A 16,885-nucleotide genomic window follows, 5' to 3' on the forward strand; every position below is an offset into this window, starting at 1 on the left:
TGCCCAACAATTTAAACTCTAAAGGGCAGTTTCGCATGTTCCCTTGAAAACAGGATTACCACAGCTGACCTGGGCTTCCCATGACACGCAGGGGAAGCAGTGCAGGTGTTGGAACCTGGGAACCAAGGGACTCAGGAAGGGAGGCGGCCATCCTGCTTTGCTTTCAATGAAAGGGCGGGACGATCAGAGGGTGATGTCAGATGTGCTGGGCAGTCCTGGCCCGGGCGAGAGGGAGGGGACTAGGGGAACGTGACTGGAAACAGAGGCGGGGCCAGGAGAGGGAGGTGCTTTGAGTGGCTGGGGAGCCGATCCAGCTTGACTGAAATCTCTGGGGAGGGCATTAAGCTCTGTAACTGGCACAGCCTACTCCCCCTTCCTGCTCCCATGCCTCCCTTATCTCCAGTCAGCATCCATTCCCTGATTGAGGCCTGGTCTGCAAGTCAACAGGAACTCGGATATCAACTACAGCCGGACATTTAAAACAGGATAGTTGTTCTGAGGTGGTTTCTGAGGAGCAGAATCCTTAGAACACAGAATAAAGTGCTATCCCCAAATCACAGAGCTTGTGCTCCGGGAGATGAGATTTGGGGCCAGAGAGAAGAGCCTTAAGACCCCGAAGAGGTCTTCCCGCGCCCCCCTCCGCCACCCACACATCCTTTCCTCCCACCCCTCCAAATACACAAAGCTGTTGTCTGAGGTAAATTTTCTGAATCAGAGCTGTCCAAAGACAAAACCAACTACTCTGATGTGTGTGTGTGTGTGTGTGTGTGTGTGTGTGTGTGTGTGTGTGAATTCATGGCCCTTGGCATTGTTTAAGAACAGACTAGAGTGCTTGCTGCCTGCTGAGACTGGGTGTCAAGGCCCCTTCCAGACCAAGCAGTCTGTAAAGCCAAACACGAGGTTTGGCACCACCAGCCTACTCTGCTCTGGCCTGTCTAGAGGATGATGAAAAAATCTCCTCAGAAAAAGATGGCAGAAAAGAACTTGGTAAGGAGAAATGGGGGTCTGGAGGTGGGAGTGATGGGGGAACAAATTGCTTAATATTTTAGATCTTTACTTTTTTCCTCTGTGTAGTTCTTGGTCATGACACTGTGTTGGGACAGGCTGAATGGCTAGAGTGGATATCAGTTGATCCCAGCTTGGTTCTGGACTTTAAGACACAGCATGCTTCTGAGAGTTTTTCCACAGCTAGAAATTTCTGTACCCACATATCCTGACACCCTAGAGCCTTAAGAAGCTTGTTTCTCTTACCAAAATCATTTATATCCAAATACAAAATAGCTTGGAGTATGAAGAAGGAAGCATGTGTAAGCTGTTTATTTTCTCGATTTGGACTTTTCTTACAAAGACCTAGATAGTCCCTAAGGCTTCTGGACAGTTTCAGTCAGTGTTGGACAGCTGGTTACCTAAAATGATTACCTAGGAGTTTATAAACTGCAATTCCAGAAACTTCTGACAGCAATACCAAGCACAAAATCACCAGCAGAGAGGAAATGTGGTAAGATAGGGAAAACCAGCAACAAGTCACAAATATCAAGTTCTGTGACGATTCATGCTATGTATGACAGTGGTCTGTTATGGATAGAATGGTGCCCCCCATCCCAAATGTGTGTTGTAAATCCTAATTTCAATACCTGTGGTTGTAGGCCCTTTGGGGAATAGAGTTTTCTTTGTTATGTCATTGAGATCATAATATCACAGATGGATTGTAGTCCCTGAAATGGTGTTTAGGGAAACGAAACCTAGGTTTAGTTACATAGATGTCCTTACAGAAGGTGTGAAAGAAGAGGAGGTGGAGTCTCTGAGTATAATTTAGCTTCTTCTTTATATATCCCTTTGTCAGGGGAGGGGGCTGCACTCCTGGTTCTAGTGCCCAAGGAGTTAATCCAAAGAACTGGTCCATATACGATTACCTTGAATCTTGTCTTTCAGGTTTCAGCTTATTATTAACTAACTTTATTTCCTTTTGCAAACAGTTTCTTTTCTTTCCCACTCCCCTTACTAATTAACTTCATTTCTACTTGCAAACAATCTTTTCTCCCAGCCCCCTTCTTTTCAGAAATACCTCACTGCTGAGGTTGGTTTGTTTCCCCACTGAGACAGGCCATACCTCTACAGTGACTTGAGACCTTCCTTCTTTCCTTGTTCAAACTACCTAATATTAGAGTAGGGTGTGTCTTAAATCCAATTACTTTTGAAATATAAAAAGGGCAGATTAGATAGAGAAGCAGGGATGGGAGAAGACAGAAGTTGAAAACAGAAAAGAGCAGAAAGAGGAAGCCTTCCGCTAGAGCTGGTACCCTGAATTCAGCTCCTAAAAACTTAAAAAAAATAAGATTTCTGTTCGTTAAAACCAACCTTTTGTGCTAATTTTATTTTAAAAGCACTTAAATAACTAAGACACCCTTTCATCTTCTCCAACAGATGAACTATCAGTATTGTATGGTATCATAAAAGTCAGTATTCTATAATTTCATAACAAGTCGGTCCCTAAGGACTATTTCAAACACTGGTATTCCATGATTTCGTAATAGTTGAACGTTTTATGCAAGTTATATAGCAAGAAAGCAGCGACATACTCATGTATCATCTAACATCTTTGGGGCGTGATGTCCTTTCTGAGTCTTAGTTTGCTAACCGCTCTGGTAGCGTATTGGTTACGAATCGGGCTGTGAACCTTAAGGTCATCGGTTTGAAACTACCAGCAGCTCCGCGGGAGAAAGATGAGGCTTTCTACTCCCGTAAAGATTTACACCCTCGGAAACCCTGTACAGGGTCGCTATGGGTCAAAAAAACTGACTCAACGGCACTTAACAACAACAACAAAATAAAAATAACAATAACAACCTCACAAGGTGGTGGGAGTGAGGGTGCCTATTGTTAAGTGGCGTAGAGTCGGTTCTGACTCATAGCGACCCAGTAAAGGGTTTCCAAGGAGCAGCTGATGAGTTTGAGCCGCCAACAGCGCCACATCAGGACTCTACTAGGGTTTCTGAAGGCTGATGAACTTTGTACAGAAGCAGGTTCTAAACCTCTCCCATTGTATGAGTAGAACAGATCTTCCACTACCCGCTCAGCGCCAGGGAGGGGCGAGAAGGTTGGTTTTGTTTTCGCCCCGCCCCTCCACGCCACGCCCCCGTTCCTAGATATCGCGAGAGGGCGGGCCTGCGAAGCTTCTGTGACGGCTTTGCACTGGCGTTGAGACTGTACGCGGACCTCTCTTTGCGAGCCGCGGTTAAAGTACCGGCGGTGAAGGGCGTGCGAAGGGCTGCCGGCCGCACGGCGTCGGCTGTGGCGTCTTTTTATTGTATCGTGATAAAGACGCCGGTAGCGGTCCCCACAACAATAGGTGTGGCCGCTTCAGCCCCGAGCGGGCTCCGCGGCTGCCTGGTGGGTGTCTACTCGCGTCCGGACCTCTCCTTCCCGGACTCCGAACGAAACAGCGACTCTGAGTAGGCAGCCGGAACGACGGACTATGGCGGCCTCGACGGCCTCGCACCGGCCCATCAAAGGGATCTTGAAGAACAAGGGTTCTGCGGCTTCCACTGTGGTGGCCTCAGCCGAACAGCCCAGCGGGAATGTTGATGAAGAGCTCAGGTGAGAACCGGGCGGGACGGCGCCTCGTCGCCCGGGCGGGCCTGGACAAAACGCTCCCTGGGGACCCGGGCGGGCCGCCGTTACCGACTCCGGGTGCCGGCGGCGGGCCTGAGTGAATGCGGCCGAGGGTACCGCTTCGCCCGCCAGGCCTGCCTGGTGGTGCGGATTCGAAGGAAGAAGGCAGGAGCGATGACGTTTGTCGTGGTTTTTTCTTAAACAGAAATGCATAGGTTATGGGTTCGTTTTTCACGCAAACATCGTGATTTTTGGACTTTCAGGAGTTGATAAACGTTAAGGAATCAAATCGAAGTTTCAAAGGCTCACCTGTTAAGCTTTTCTTTCTTAACCTCTTGTCCTAGCGATTTTAAGATTCTTCAGTCATCAAAGTGTATTTTCTTGGGTTGGGATTCCTTTCAGATCTGGAGACAAGCTAATGAGACTCTTCAAAGAAAGAGACCATTTCCTCATGTTTCTAATTGCCCCACTTCCACAGTCATTTCCTTTTGACGTGAACATTATCAAAATAATTGTGTCACACTCATCTCGTAGGTCCTGGCTTGTCATTATCACTGTACTGAGAGCAACCGGAAATGTCCGAGCTCAGTATTTAACAGAAAGCTATTTAGTGCTCATTATTTTTGCTCCTGCAAGTGTGAGTTTTGGGTGCTTTCTAAGCTTTGTTCCTCCTAAAAACCGTATTTAAGCTCAGAGCAGTTCAGACGGGAATAACTTAAAATGATCCAGTATCATTTTTGCTGCTCATGCCTTAGTCACAGGCACACATGTAAAATGATGTTGAACCAAAGCATTGTGTGTATAGTAAATATCTGGAAGCAATCCAACGCCTGTTAGAAAGGACTGGTGAAATATTCATAGTGTTACGTTTGTATATAATGGAACAATATGCCAGCCTTTTCTTCCAAATGAGGTTAAGTGTTTTTATGCACACACAGGGAAAGATTTCCAAGGTGCAATGCTTAATGAAGAAAATGCTGCAGAACAATATACAGGGAGTCTTGGTGGCACAGTGGGCTGCTAACTGAAAGCTCAGTGTAGAAAGAGGAGGCCGTCTGCTTCCACAAAGGTTTATGACCTTGGAAACCCTATGAGGCAGTTCTCCTCTGTCCTGTAAGGTCACTGTGGATTACAGTCTACTCAGCAGCTACGGCTTTGGTTTGGGATTGGATATATAATATAAAATAACATCACTAAGTTAGAAGTCCAAGGGGGCTTGGATTAATGCAGAGTGCAGAGCTCATATAGACTATAAATATGTGGACTCTGCATTCCAGAATAATGCACTTCAATGATGGTATTGGCACACACCAAAAAATTGACTATACCTTGAACTGCCAGAAGAATGAACAAATGTGCCTTGGAAGAGGTACGAGAATTGAGAATGGTGAGATTTAACTCACTTTGGGCATGTTATCAGGAGGGGCCAATCCCTGGAGAAGGACATCATGCTTGATCAAGTAGATGGTCAACGAAAAAGAGGAAGACCCTCAAGATGAATGGACATGGTGGCTGCAACAGTAGGCTCAAATATAGCAATGGCTGGGAGAATGGTGCTGGCCCAGGTAGATAGCACCTAACAACAAGCACTTTGGAAATGAGGCAACTTAAGAAAAGTTACCGTCAAAATTTTTTAAGTCCTGAAGCTAAAATGAGATGCTCATGAAATCTTAAAATGTTGGAACTAGGATCTAAGTTATGACCATGAAGGAAACTACATCCTGTTGGTAGTAAGTTTGTGGGGATTTGTGTAACCTTGAAGCAAACATTAAGTAGGATCACAGCTTAGAATCATAACCTTTTTGAGTTGGAAAGGATTGATGTAATTTTCTACCTCTATTTGGAGCAAGCTGTTTCAAGTGGGATAGAATTGTAGGTCATAGGATTAAAAAAAAAATCTCACCGCAGCATTCTTTAGCAAGAAAACCAAGATAATTTAAAAACACTGCAACAGGAATATGATTTGCACTGACTTTTATGTTATGTAACTCTACTCTCCAGTGTGAGCTAATAACACCACCACCACCAAGTGATTTGACTCCTGGTGTGGCACTGTAGGATCAGCACAGGACTGCGAACCACAAGGTCAGCAGTTCAAACCCACCAGATGCTCCTTGGAAACCCTATACAGGGTCACTGTAAGTCAGAACCCACTTGACGGCACTTAACATCAACTACCACTAAGTGATTTATTCTTTTCCTCTTTCTCTGCTTCCTTAACTTCTGCTTATTTTCAGCATTGACCTGCTGTAACTTTTCATGGCCCCACTGTGAATTGGGCCCTCTCTGTAAGTGACTGGGTCTTTTGCCTCAAGAGCCACCTTACCAGATGTGACTCACCCATATCGGGCTGCTCTTTCTGTAGAAGCTGCTGGCAAGGCACATTCACGTTAAAAGGGGCCTTTTGCAATGTAGGCAACTTTGATTGACTTGTCAGAGAATTATAGTATTGAATTGGTAACTTCAAAGAGAGCTACCAAGCCCTCATTCATGTATGCTCGCGGTGTTTGGTTTCAAGACATAAAAGGAGGTAGGCTTTTTCATCATGTGTGTTATTTGATTGTAAAGCAAAGAAAATGTAATACAATGTACATTATTATTTATGTCATAGCTCACCCAAACATTAGTAACTTTATGAGAACTTCTTGGAACAGAAACAATAAAAGTATAGTTGAAAACCTTTGAGACTTTTTCTAATATTTAATTTTAATTGCAACCCATATTTTCCCTCTTTCATATAAAAATGATAGGAAAATAATAGCTCTTATAATTACAATCTCCTTAAAATTAGTCTAATATTGTTCTAACTTGAATTTTTGGAACAGAGTATAAGAAAGAAGAGTCTCATGGTAAAGGGAAAATGACTAGATTACTAAAATTGTTTTTATTGATGCCTTTATCATGTAAGATGCCATGATGGTTTTCTTTTTGTGCACCTCCACAATTGTGGAGGGATGTTATTTAACAAAGACATGTTATCAAGGGATTTTTTTTTTTTTTTTTTAAGGCCAGAAGTTATCTATTCAGTGGCCTCTAAACTTGATTGTGATCCTTTTAGTTGCTAGATGCTGTTGAGTCGGTTCCACTCATAGCGACCTTGTGTACCACAGAAAAAACACTGCCTGGTTCTGCACTATTGTCACAATCATTGCTGTTTGAGTTCATTGTTGCAGTCACTGTGTCAGTCCATCTCGTTGAGGGTCTTCCTCTTTTGTTTTGCTGCCCCTCTAGTAAGAATGTTGTCCTCCACAGATTGGTCCCTCCTGATAACATGAAAGTATCTGAGATGAAGTCTCACCATTCTTGCTTCTAATGACCATTCTGTTGTGCTTCTTCTAAGACATTTGTTTGTTCTTCTGACAGCCCATGGTATATTCCGTATTCTCCACCAACACCATAATTCAGTGCATCAATTTTTCTTCAGTCTTCCTATTTATTATCCAGCTTTCCTATGCATATGATAATACAGTGGCTTTAGGACAAGGTGACATCTTGGTTTTTTAACACTCTGAAGAGGTCTTTTGCAGATTTGCCCAATGCAATATGCTGTTTTGATTTCTTGACTCAGCTTCCACGAGTGTTGATTGTAGATCCAAGTAAAATGAAATACTTGGCAGTTTCCATCTTCTCTCTGTTTATGGTGATGTTGCTTAGCATTTAAGTTGTGAGTATTTTTGTTTTTATGTTGAGGTGTAATCCATACTGGAAGTTGTAGTCTTTGGGCTTCATCAGTAAGTGCTTTGGATCCTCGTTGCTTTTAGTAAGCAAGGTTGTATCATCTGTATAGTTGCAGGTTGTTGATCTCCATCCAATCCTGATGCTGCATTCTTCTTCATATTGTAGTGGGATTGTCCAGCTTTTTGTCCTCCTTATTTTTTAAGTAAGAAAAAATATTTTACACATACCTCACATGATGTCTGTTTATATTTTATATAAATATGCCACTGTTTTTTAGATTGTATCTCAAGGGACATACACACTTATAAAGTGAGGTTCATTAGCTGTGGTTTTTGCTGAGTGCCACTGAGTCAATTCTAACTCAGCAACCCTGTATGGGGTTTCCAAGGAGTGACTGGTGAGCTTGAACCGCCAACCTTGTTCAAACTGACTTTCAGTCCCGTGCATTAACCCACAGTGCCACACCAGGACTCCAAAGTGAGGTTCATATAAAGCCATTTTTGATTATTTCCTTTCTTAGCCATTTCTTGTCAGAACAGATCAAACTAGCATTGATTTGTTTGCTTTTTATCAGATGCTCAGTGCTGTTTTATTGTTGTAATTGTACTTGTATTGATATTATATGTAGTGGGTAGTTTCTTCAGGTTTCATTTGTCTATATTTCTTAGGGTTAGTTTAATTAAAACACGATAGGCTCCAGTGTTTTAGGTTGTTAGCTGCCATCAAGTCTGCCCCCAACTCATGATGACCCCAGGCACAGTGGAGCAAAATATTGCAGTGGTTTTTATCTAATATAATATGGTCTGAGCTCACATGGCTTGTGTGGAGCCGTGGTCCTGAGCTTGGGTGGCAGCTGCTCTCTGCAACTGCACTCTCCATGACAGTAGCTTCTCTAGGGGCACAGCACTCCCAGCTGGAAAGAAGAGTTGGAGAAGCATTTGCTACTGACTTGGTAGTGCTGGAGCCTGCGTTCAGCTGCTCTGTCTGCTGAAGGGGCTTCCACCTTGACCCCCACCTCCACTTAGACATCATGGATGGGGATCCCAGCTGTGCACATCTTCAAGAAGCTTTGGTGAAGGTGGCTGCCCTAGGGGACAATCAGGAGTCTTCTCCTGTCCCACAATTTGTTAATGTGTCACTCCTTAAACCCTGAGCGTACTCTCCCAGCCATAGCCAGAGGAGGATTTGGAGAAGCTGTTGGACTTAAATCCACAAGATGTTCAGGAAGTCAAGATGGGAAGATACCTCCTGGCCTGATGCTGAATATGAGCCTGAAAAATCTCCACCATCTCCCCAGCCAGACATTCCTGAGGCAGAGGTGGGCCTGTTGAGGGCCTGTCCCCAGAGACCCACATGTGGGGACAGCTTTGGGCTAGAAGCCAGTTTGGAGTGGCCCATAAGCCAACCACCTGAAGTTATGGACCCTGCATGTAGAAAGGTACCTGGAGTCTGGTAATCCTGTCACAGGGAGTCCCAGGAACCAGCCATGGCCCCAAGTTACCAAGCTGGGCAGCTGCTTGCGGCCTGGATGTAGGCTTCAAAAACTGACGGAGTGATGTGAAGGGCAAGAACCCTCACCGCTATGTTACCTGCCCCAAGAGCTTCACTGCTAATGAAGCACCAGCGCATCCATAAGGACAAGAAGCCCTATGCCCGCCACTGGTGAGACGTGTTTCTGCAGCTAGTCCAGGCTTCATCCAGCACCACCACATCTACACAGGTGAGAATGAATATGGCCAGTGTGACAAGGCCTTCAGCCACAGCTCACACTTCATGCAGAACCTGCGTATCCAGAAAGGGAGAGAAGCTCTACAAGTGCAGCAAGTGCAACAGGCCTTCAGCCAGAACTCCAACCTGGTGCAGCACCATTGCTACACATGGGCCTGAAGCCTTATGTCTTCAGCCAGTGTGGCAAGGCTTTCACCTGGAGCTCCATGCTCATTGAGCACCAGCGCATCCACACAGGTGATGAAACCTGTAAGTGTCACAGATGCTGCAAGTCTTTCCACAGCCACTCACACTTCTTCTGGCACCTGCAGACCCACATGGTGAGGAGTACCTGTAGCACCTGAGGTATGGCCTTCTGCCAGAATTTGAAGCTCATCCAGCTCCAGAAGGACCCATTTGGGGGCACAGGCAGGGAAGCTGAGCAGGGCCATGGAAGGACACCAGCCTGTGTTAAGGCTCCAGAGAGAAGAACTACTGCTTGCTTGTCCATGCACTCACACACACAGCCCCGCCCAACTCTACACGTCCAGTGTTCCCAGTAAATCCCTTCTGGTTTCTGGGGGGGGGTGGGGGGGGGAGGAAATTTACGGAGCCACAGATGTTTTTATATCTGGCTCAACCTTGTCTGAATGGATATTATGTATCACATGGCTGTTGTTTGAAAGCTACTACACTGTCTACATCATAGGATTATGGAATACCCACTCTTCAAGATACCTTGAATATAGTCAGCAGTTTGTGGAGGTCTCATTGAACAGATTTAGTGAGTATGTGTACATTTTGTAAAACAAGATACCATTATTTCTAAGATGAACCATGATTTTAAATATCACCAATAAAGTTTAAAATACTGCCAGTTATGATTATGAGATGCTATCCAGTTTTAAAAGACATAGCTTATTTTCAGAGATATAAAAATAAACATTTAGAATTGAAAAGCTGATATTAAATAGTCCTAAAACTTACCTTGTAAGAAGCACTCTAGCTTAGTGCTGAAGTCAGATTGTCTAGGTTCATATCTTATTGCCCCTCAAAGCTCTGTGACTTTGATGAGTCATATACAAGGGTGCTTCAAAAAGTTCATGAGAAACTGAAATGGAAAGATAATTAAATTTTTCCATTTGAAGACCTCTTAGATTTTATCTGTGCCTTAGTTTAAGTATTAAATGAGCTAATAAATGTAGTGTTTTATACCTCATTAAGTCAGTTTGAACTGCAAGGTTGGCAGTTCAAGCTCACCAGCTGCTCCTCAGAAACCCTATACAAGGTAAATTTGGGTCAGAACCAACTTGATGGCACTTATCAACACAACAACCAGATGTTAGTTTTATTCTCACAGAAATATCTTTGTTGTTAATATGAATTCTGACTCTAACAGCCTTGTATGAGCTGGTGGGTTTGAATTGCCAACCTTGTGGTTCCCAGTCCAGTGCTGATTTTACAGTGCCACACCAGAAATAACTATAGAAATGTAGTATTTCCCACATCCCACTGGTTGGTTGCATACAATCTCCTTTGGCATCCACTAAACTTTTCCATTCAAATCCTATAGTAAGTAGTCTTAGGCAGTACAGGAAAATTGTGCTTGAGTTCATTTCTTTTAATATAATTCTTAAGATTTAATTATGCTCTATATCATTTTCTGTCTGTAAAAAGATGTGAAATGTAGTTAAAACCATATTTAATAAAGTGAAGTTTTTATCTTCTAAAAATGATTTTTTTGCTTGCTTCTTGCTATTGCTTTAATTGCTGTTAAGTCTCACTTTAATTGCTCAGTAATAGTGTCACACTTCAAAGTTTTGCGCTCTACCTACCTAGGTAATTTTAATCTGCATGTAAAGAAATAAAGAAGCATTTCTGACAATATGCAATTAAAGGATATCACTTTGTAGCAAAATCCTGCCTTCCACTCCAGGCTTGACCAAGCAGAAGAAATTGTGTAGTTGGTCTGAAATGACATCATATGAGCTAGAAAAGCTAAAGTGAGAAGTGACCACCATTTCAGGACCATTTTTAGGCTGTAGGAAAAACAATCACCCCAGTACTGTAGTGGTTATGAATCGGGCTGCAAACCGCTAGGTCAGCAATTTGAAACTACCAGCTGTTCTGCGGGAGAAAGACGAGGCTTTCTGCTCGCGGCAAGCTCTACAGCCTCGGAAACCCTGTGCAGGGTCGCTTATGAGTTGGAACTGACTCCATGGCACATAACCACCACAAGGGGGAAGGGACACTGAAACCAGCAGGCATGTTCACCCTCCCAATCTGTCTATGGTGGTGGTGGTGGTGGTATACCAACAAGTTGATTCCAACACATAGGGACCCTGCATAGTGTTTTGAGGTTGAACACCTTTATAGGAGCAGAAAGCTTCCTCTTTTTACCTTGGAGCAGCTAGTGAATTTGAACTGCTGACCTTGCAGTTAGTAGCCCAACCACTCAGCAAGCACAAAATGGTACTAAAAAGTTATTTCGTATTTCTTTGCTCATTACCTAAAATACATTAAAAATGCCTGTTATTTTACTTTCTTTGTGTGAGTAGATGTCTACATCCCTCGTCTATTAGAAGACTTCTCATAAATTTGATTGACTTCTTTACATTTATATAACCACACTGTATATAACCCCAATTTTTTCCAGTCTGTTTATCCATTTTAACTTACTTTCCTCTCTCAAAAGAATGAAAAGCTTGAGAGATTCAAAGCCTCATTCCGCTTTCTGAATATACTAACAGAAAAAGAAATCCTTACAATTAATTTGATTCAAGAAAAATAATACCTTGTAGAAATAATTTAAATAAGGGTCTGAAAACAGATTCCAAAGCATGCCAGGGATTCTTAGATAGAAAATAGTGAAGCAGAACAAACCATAGAAGACACTAGATATGGAAATTGATGTCTCTAAAGTTTTGGACTGCAAGGTTGGCGGATCAAGCTCACCAGCTGCTTCTCGGAAACCCTACGCAGGGTTGCTTTGAGTCAGAACAGACTGGATGGCACTTAACAACAACAACAAAGTTTTGGTAGAGTTAACGTTAGTTCTAGGGTATCAAAATCCAAAGAATAAACGAGTTTGAATCCCAAAGTCATCTTGAACTTTCTGACCTTCTCTGAATATCTCCACACAAATACAGGGAGGAGACCTGGTGTGGCACTGTGGGTTAATGCATCAGACTGCAAAGCCGTTTGAACTGCAAGGTCAGTGGTTCAAGCTCACCAGTCGCTCCTTGGAAACTCTATACAGGGTCACTATGGGTTGGAACTGACTTCAACAGCACTTAACAACAACAAATATAGGAGATTGGCTCACTTCCAGGCCAGTGCTCCGTAAGTGTTGCCACAACCTGCCTTCAGTGGATGCATGTGTAATGCTATCATACTGAACAGGTTCCATACAGGTTTCATCAGAACTTCCAAGCTAAGAGAGGAAGAAAGGCCTGGTGACCTGTGAAAACCCTTTGGATCACAACAATCTAATGCAGAACATGGGCGTGACGCAGTGGCAGTTAATAACAACACACCTGTTAAACTGGAACACACATACAAACAAATACCCAGTCCCTTCTGGTAGTGGTGGTATGCCACCAATTTTGCTCCAATTCATAATAAACCTATAGAGGGTTTCTGAGGCTGTAAATCTTTATGGAAGAAGGAAACCTCATCTTTCTCCTTCAGAGCAACTGGTAGATTCGAACTATTGACCTTGAGATTAGCAGCCCAGCTCATAATCCATTACATTGCCAGGGCTTCTTAGCCACTTTTATAAACCTATCTGTGTCGGAAGAAGGACAACCAGAATGCTCGTTAGAAGCCAAGACAGCCAGACTTCGTCTCTCATATTACAAACATAGTATCAGGAGGAACATCATGCGAGTTCAGTCCCAACCTGAAGTAGGTGACTAAGGGCCATAGTCTCAGGGATCCACGAGTCTCCATCTGACTAGCTTTTCTTAGGTGCCATCGAGTTGATTCTGACCCGTAATGATAACTGTGCACGACAGAATGAAACACTGCCCAGTCAGTCCTGCTGCATCATTCTCACAGTTGTTATTCTTGAGCCCATTGCTTCTGCCTCTGTGCCAGTCCCTCTCATTGGGATTCTTTTTTTTCCCTCTGACCCTCCCAATTTACCAAGCTTGATGTCCTTCTCCAGGGACTGGTCCCTCCTGACAGTATGTCCAAAGTATAAGAGACCATGTCTTGCATTCCTGGCTTCTAAAGAACATTCTGGCTGTGCTTCTACCAGCATAGATGTGGTTGTTTTGGCAGTTCATGGTACTTCCAATATTTTTCTCCAACACTTTCACTCAAATGCATCAATTCTACAGTCTGCCTTATGCATTGTCCAACTCTCATATGCATATTAGGTGATTGAAACTACTGTGACTTGCTTGTGATGTACCTTAGTCCTCAAAGCTGATATCTTTCATCTTGAACACTTTAAAGAGATTTTGTTCAGCAGATTTGCCTACTGTAATCATTTGATTTCTTGACTGCTGTTGATTGTGGACCCAAATAAAATGAAGTCTTTGACAACTTCAATTTTTTCTCCATTTATCATGATGTTATTTATTGGTCCGGTGGTGAGGATTTTTGTTTTCTTTACATTGAAGTACAATTCATGTTGAAGGCTGTGGTCTTTAATTCTTCATCAGTAAATATTTTAAGTCCCCTTCACTTTCAGCAAGCATATCACAGGTTGTTAATGAGCCTTTCTTCAATCGTGATGCCACACACTTCTTCATATACTCCAACTTCTCCTATTACTTGCTCAGCATACAGATTGACTCTCACCAGTAAGCCTTGTCTTTTTTATGATTTTGAGTTTTGTTCCACATTTTTCTTCCACTCTATCCAGGGCCTTGTAATGTAATTCCTATCAGAGTAGTTAGCAGTGATAGCCGGCTACCATCTAGTTCTTCTGGTCTCAGAATTGGAGAGAGTGATATCACATGGTACATTAGGCCATTGGACTAATTGTTTCCATGTGTCTTCAACTTTCATCACTCTTTCCTCCAGATCAATAATTACATCTTAGATTGTTGCTCATGAGATTTTTAAGACCCTAGCTACTACTCACCAAAGTAGGATGTAGAGCATTGTCCTTGTGGACTATTTTATTCCAGTTGACAATGGTATCCCCTGCGACTATAGTCCTGTACCTGCCCTTTCCAATTGCAATCTCTTCCTAATAGAAACCCGACTTTCTGCTCAATGGGAGCAAAACTGTTGCACCCAGATCAGCTACTTACAAGAGCAGAGCTTTCGATGGAAATTTTAAATAAATGGGATCAAGATCCTGAAGCATTTCTTGAAAAACTGTAACAGGAGGGGAATATGGGTTTACCAGTACCATCCTGAAGACTAAACCTAGTCAAACAAATAACTGCTGAGATTCACAAGTTGTCCAGTCAAAGCAAAAGTAGACCAGGCAAGAGCAAAGATCATGGCAATGGTTGTTTAGGAACCTCAATGCATTTTGCTTGTTGACTTTACGTCGTCAAAGCTGTAGCAGGAAAACATTCAAGAAAGCTTCACCTGAGAGTCCTTTCCACCATAACCATGCTCCTGCTCATTTCTCTCTTCAAACCTAGGGCAAGTTTTCCAGTTTCAATGGGGAATCATCAGACCGCTACCTTACAGTCCTGATTTGGCTTCTTTTTATTTCCTAATCTTAAAAAAAAAATTAAAGAGTACCCATTTTCCTTCAGTTGACAATGTCAAAAAGACTGCATTGACACAATTAAAGTCCCAGGGCCCTCAGTTCTTTAGGGATGGACTAAATAAAGGGCTGATGTCATCCTTTATAACAGTTTTTTAACCATAGTGGAGCTTGTGTTGAGAAACAAAAGTTTATATTTTTTTTATCACCTTTTCACTCCATTTTCTCCAGAAACTTTTTGAAAGACCGCTTGTATGGAACACATTTTTACCTGGAGAAATCAATATTGTAAAACAAAGTTTATTAAACCCAGTCTAGTTCATTTAAGTACTTTTCTTATGTACTGGTAGCATTTTAATTTGGTTAATTGAAATATCTGGTGAGTTGAGTAGATATCCAGATGAATTCCATGCTGAGTGAATAGAAGGTCAGTTAATTAAAAACAAAGAAAATCTAGTTTCTATGCTTAAAGGTAATGTCCCATACACTTAAATTTTTAGTTTCTTAGAAGCTTTTATGAGGAGCCATGGTAGCATAGTAGGTTATGAGTTGGGCTGCTAACTGCAATGCAAGTTCAGTAGTTTCAATCTACCAGCTGCTGTACAGAGAAAGATAAGGCTTTCTACTATAAAGATAATTCAAAAACCGCTGCAATAGGACATCAACTAGGAAGGGCCAGAATCTCAAGTCAGGTTCAGAAAAGAATGTGGAACTAGGGATATCATTGCTGACATCAGATGGATCTTGTCTGAAAGGAGAGAATACCACAAAGATGTTTACTTATGCTTTATTGACTATGCAAAGCTTTCAACTGCATCGATCATGACAAGCTCTGGATAACATTGCGAAGATTGGGTAATTCCAGAGCACTTGATTATGTTTATGAGGAACCTGTACGTAAACCAAGAAGCAGTTGTTCACACAGAACAAGAGGATACTGAATGGTGTAAGATCAGGAAAAGTGTGCACCAGGTCTGTATTCTTTCACCATATTTAGTCAATCTGTAAACTGAGCAAATAATCTGAGAAGATGGAATATATGAAGATGAGCATGGCATCAGGATTGGAGAAAGACTAACTACACTACAACCTGTGGTATGCAGATGATGCAACCTTGCTTGCTGAAAGCGAAGAAGACTTCAAATATTTACTGATAAGTATCAAAGACCACAGCATTCAATATGGGTTGCACCTCAGTATAGAGAACATAAAAATCTGCACAATTGGGCCAATAACACCATGATAAGTGGAGAAAAGATTGAAGTTGTCAAAGACTTCATTTTGCTTGGATCCACAATCAACACTCATGGAAGCAGCAGTCAGGAAATCAAATGATGTGTTGCATTAGACAAATCTGTTTCACAAGACCTCCTTAAAGTGTTCAAGAGCAAAGATGTCAGCTTCAGGACTAAAGTGCTATGACCCAAACCTTGGTATTTTCAGTAGTTTCATGTGCATGTGAGAGTTGAGAAACAAAGGACAATGAAATGGATTTGCACAGTGGCAACAGCAGTGTGCTTAAGTGTAAAAATTGTGAGAATGATGCCAAACCGGGCAGTGTTTCTTTCTGTTGTGCACACGGTCTCTGACTCCATGGCACCTAACAACAACAAAGATTTATAGCCTCCGAAAGCCTATACAGGATCGCTGTGAGTTGGAACCAACTTGGTGGCACATCACCACCACCGCTACCATAAGCTTTTCCAATGTTGACTTTCTTAGTAAAGAGACATTTGTTACTATTATTAAGTGCTGTTAAGAATCAGTTCCAACTCATAGCAACCCTGTAAGGGTTTCCTAGGAACAGCTGGTTTGCTTGAACTACCAACCTTGTGGTTAGAAGTCCAGTGCTTATCCTACAGCACCACACTTACATACAGGTAAGGGGGTAAAGTGAGAGTTGTTTTCTTGTCACTTGTAGAATATCTGTCAGGACCAACCTTCTGCCTTTGCCTCTTGAGAAAACAAACGGTTAAGGCTCGAAAAGAAATTATATCCAAAAGCACCTAGTTTGAAATAAGGACACTGTGGGTCCATCGGGTTAGAAATCAAGAGAACATAAAGTCACATTTAGCTGCCATGAGTGAGCACATGCAATTTGTAAGGTGACTCATCAAATCATTTTGAGTACATGAAGAAGGGAATATGACTTTAAAAACTAAATTTGTTGTTCTTCGAGGCTATTTTAGGATCTGAGTATTGGTATATTTA

General features: G+C 42.4%; 1 protein-coding gene across 1 annotated transcript in view; it reads left to right on the forward strand.

The window, feature by feature from the left end:
• The first annotated feature begins 3,412 nt into the window (after positions 1-3,412).
• Positions 3,413-16,885, forward strand: part of PPP1R2 (protein phosphatase 1, regulatory (inhibitor) subunit 2) — a 29,732-nt gene continuing 16,259 nt past the window's right edge. The window contains exon 1 of the mRNA XM_006869415.1: positions 3,413-3,597. Coding sequence (XP_006869477.1) covers positions 3,476-3,597 — 122 coding nt within the window. The 5' untranslated portion in view covers positions 3,413-3,475. The remainder of the gene's footprint in view (positions 3,598-16,885) is intronic.

This window comes from Chrysochloris asiatica, unplaced genomic scaffold (assembly GCF_000296735.1).
Source record: "Chrysochloris asiatica unplaced genomic scaffold, ChrAsi1.0 scaffold00130, whole genome shotgun sequence".
Lineage (NCBI taxonomy): Eukaryota > Metazoa > Chordata > Mammalia > Afrosoricida > Chrysochloridae > Chrysochloris > Chrysochloris asiatica.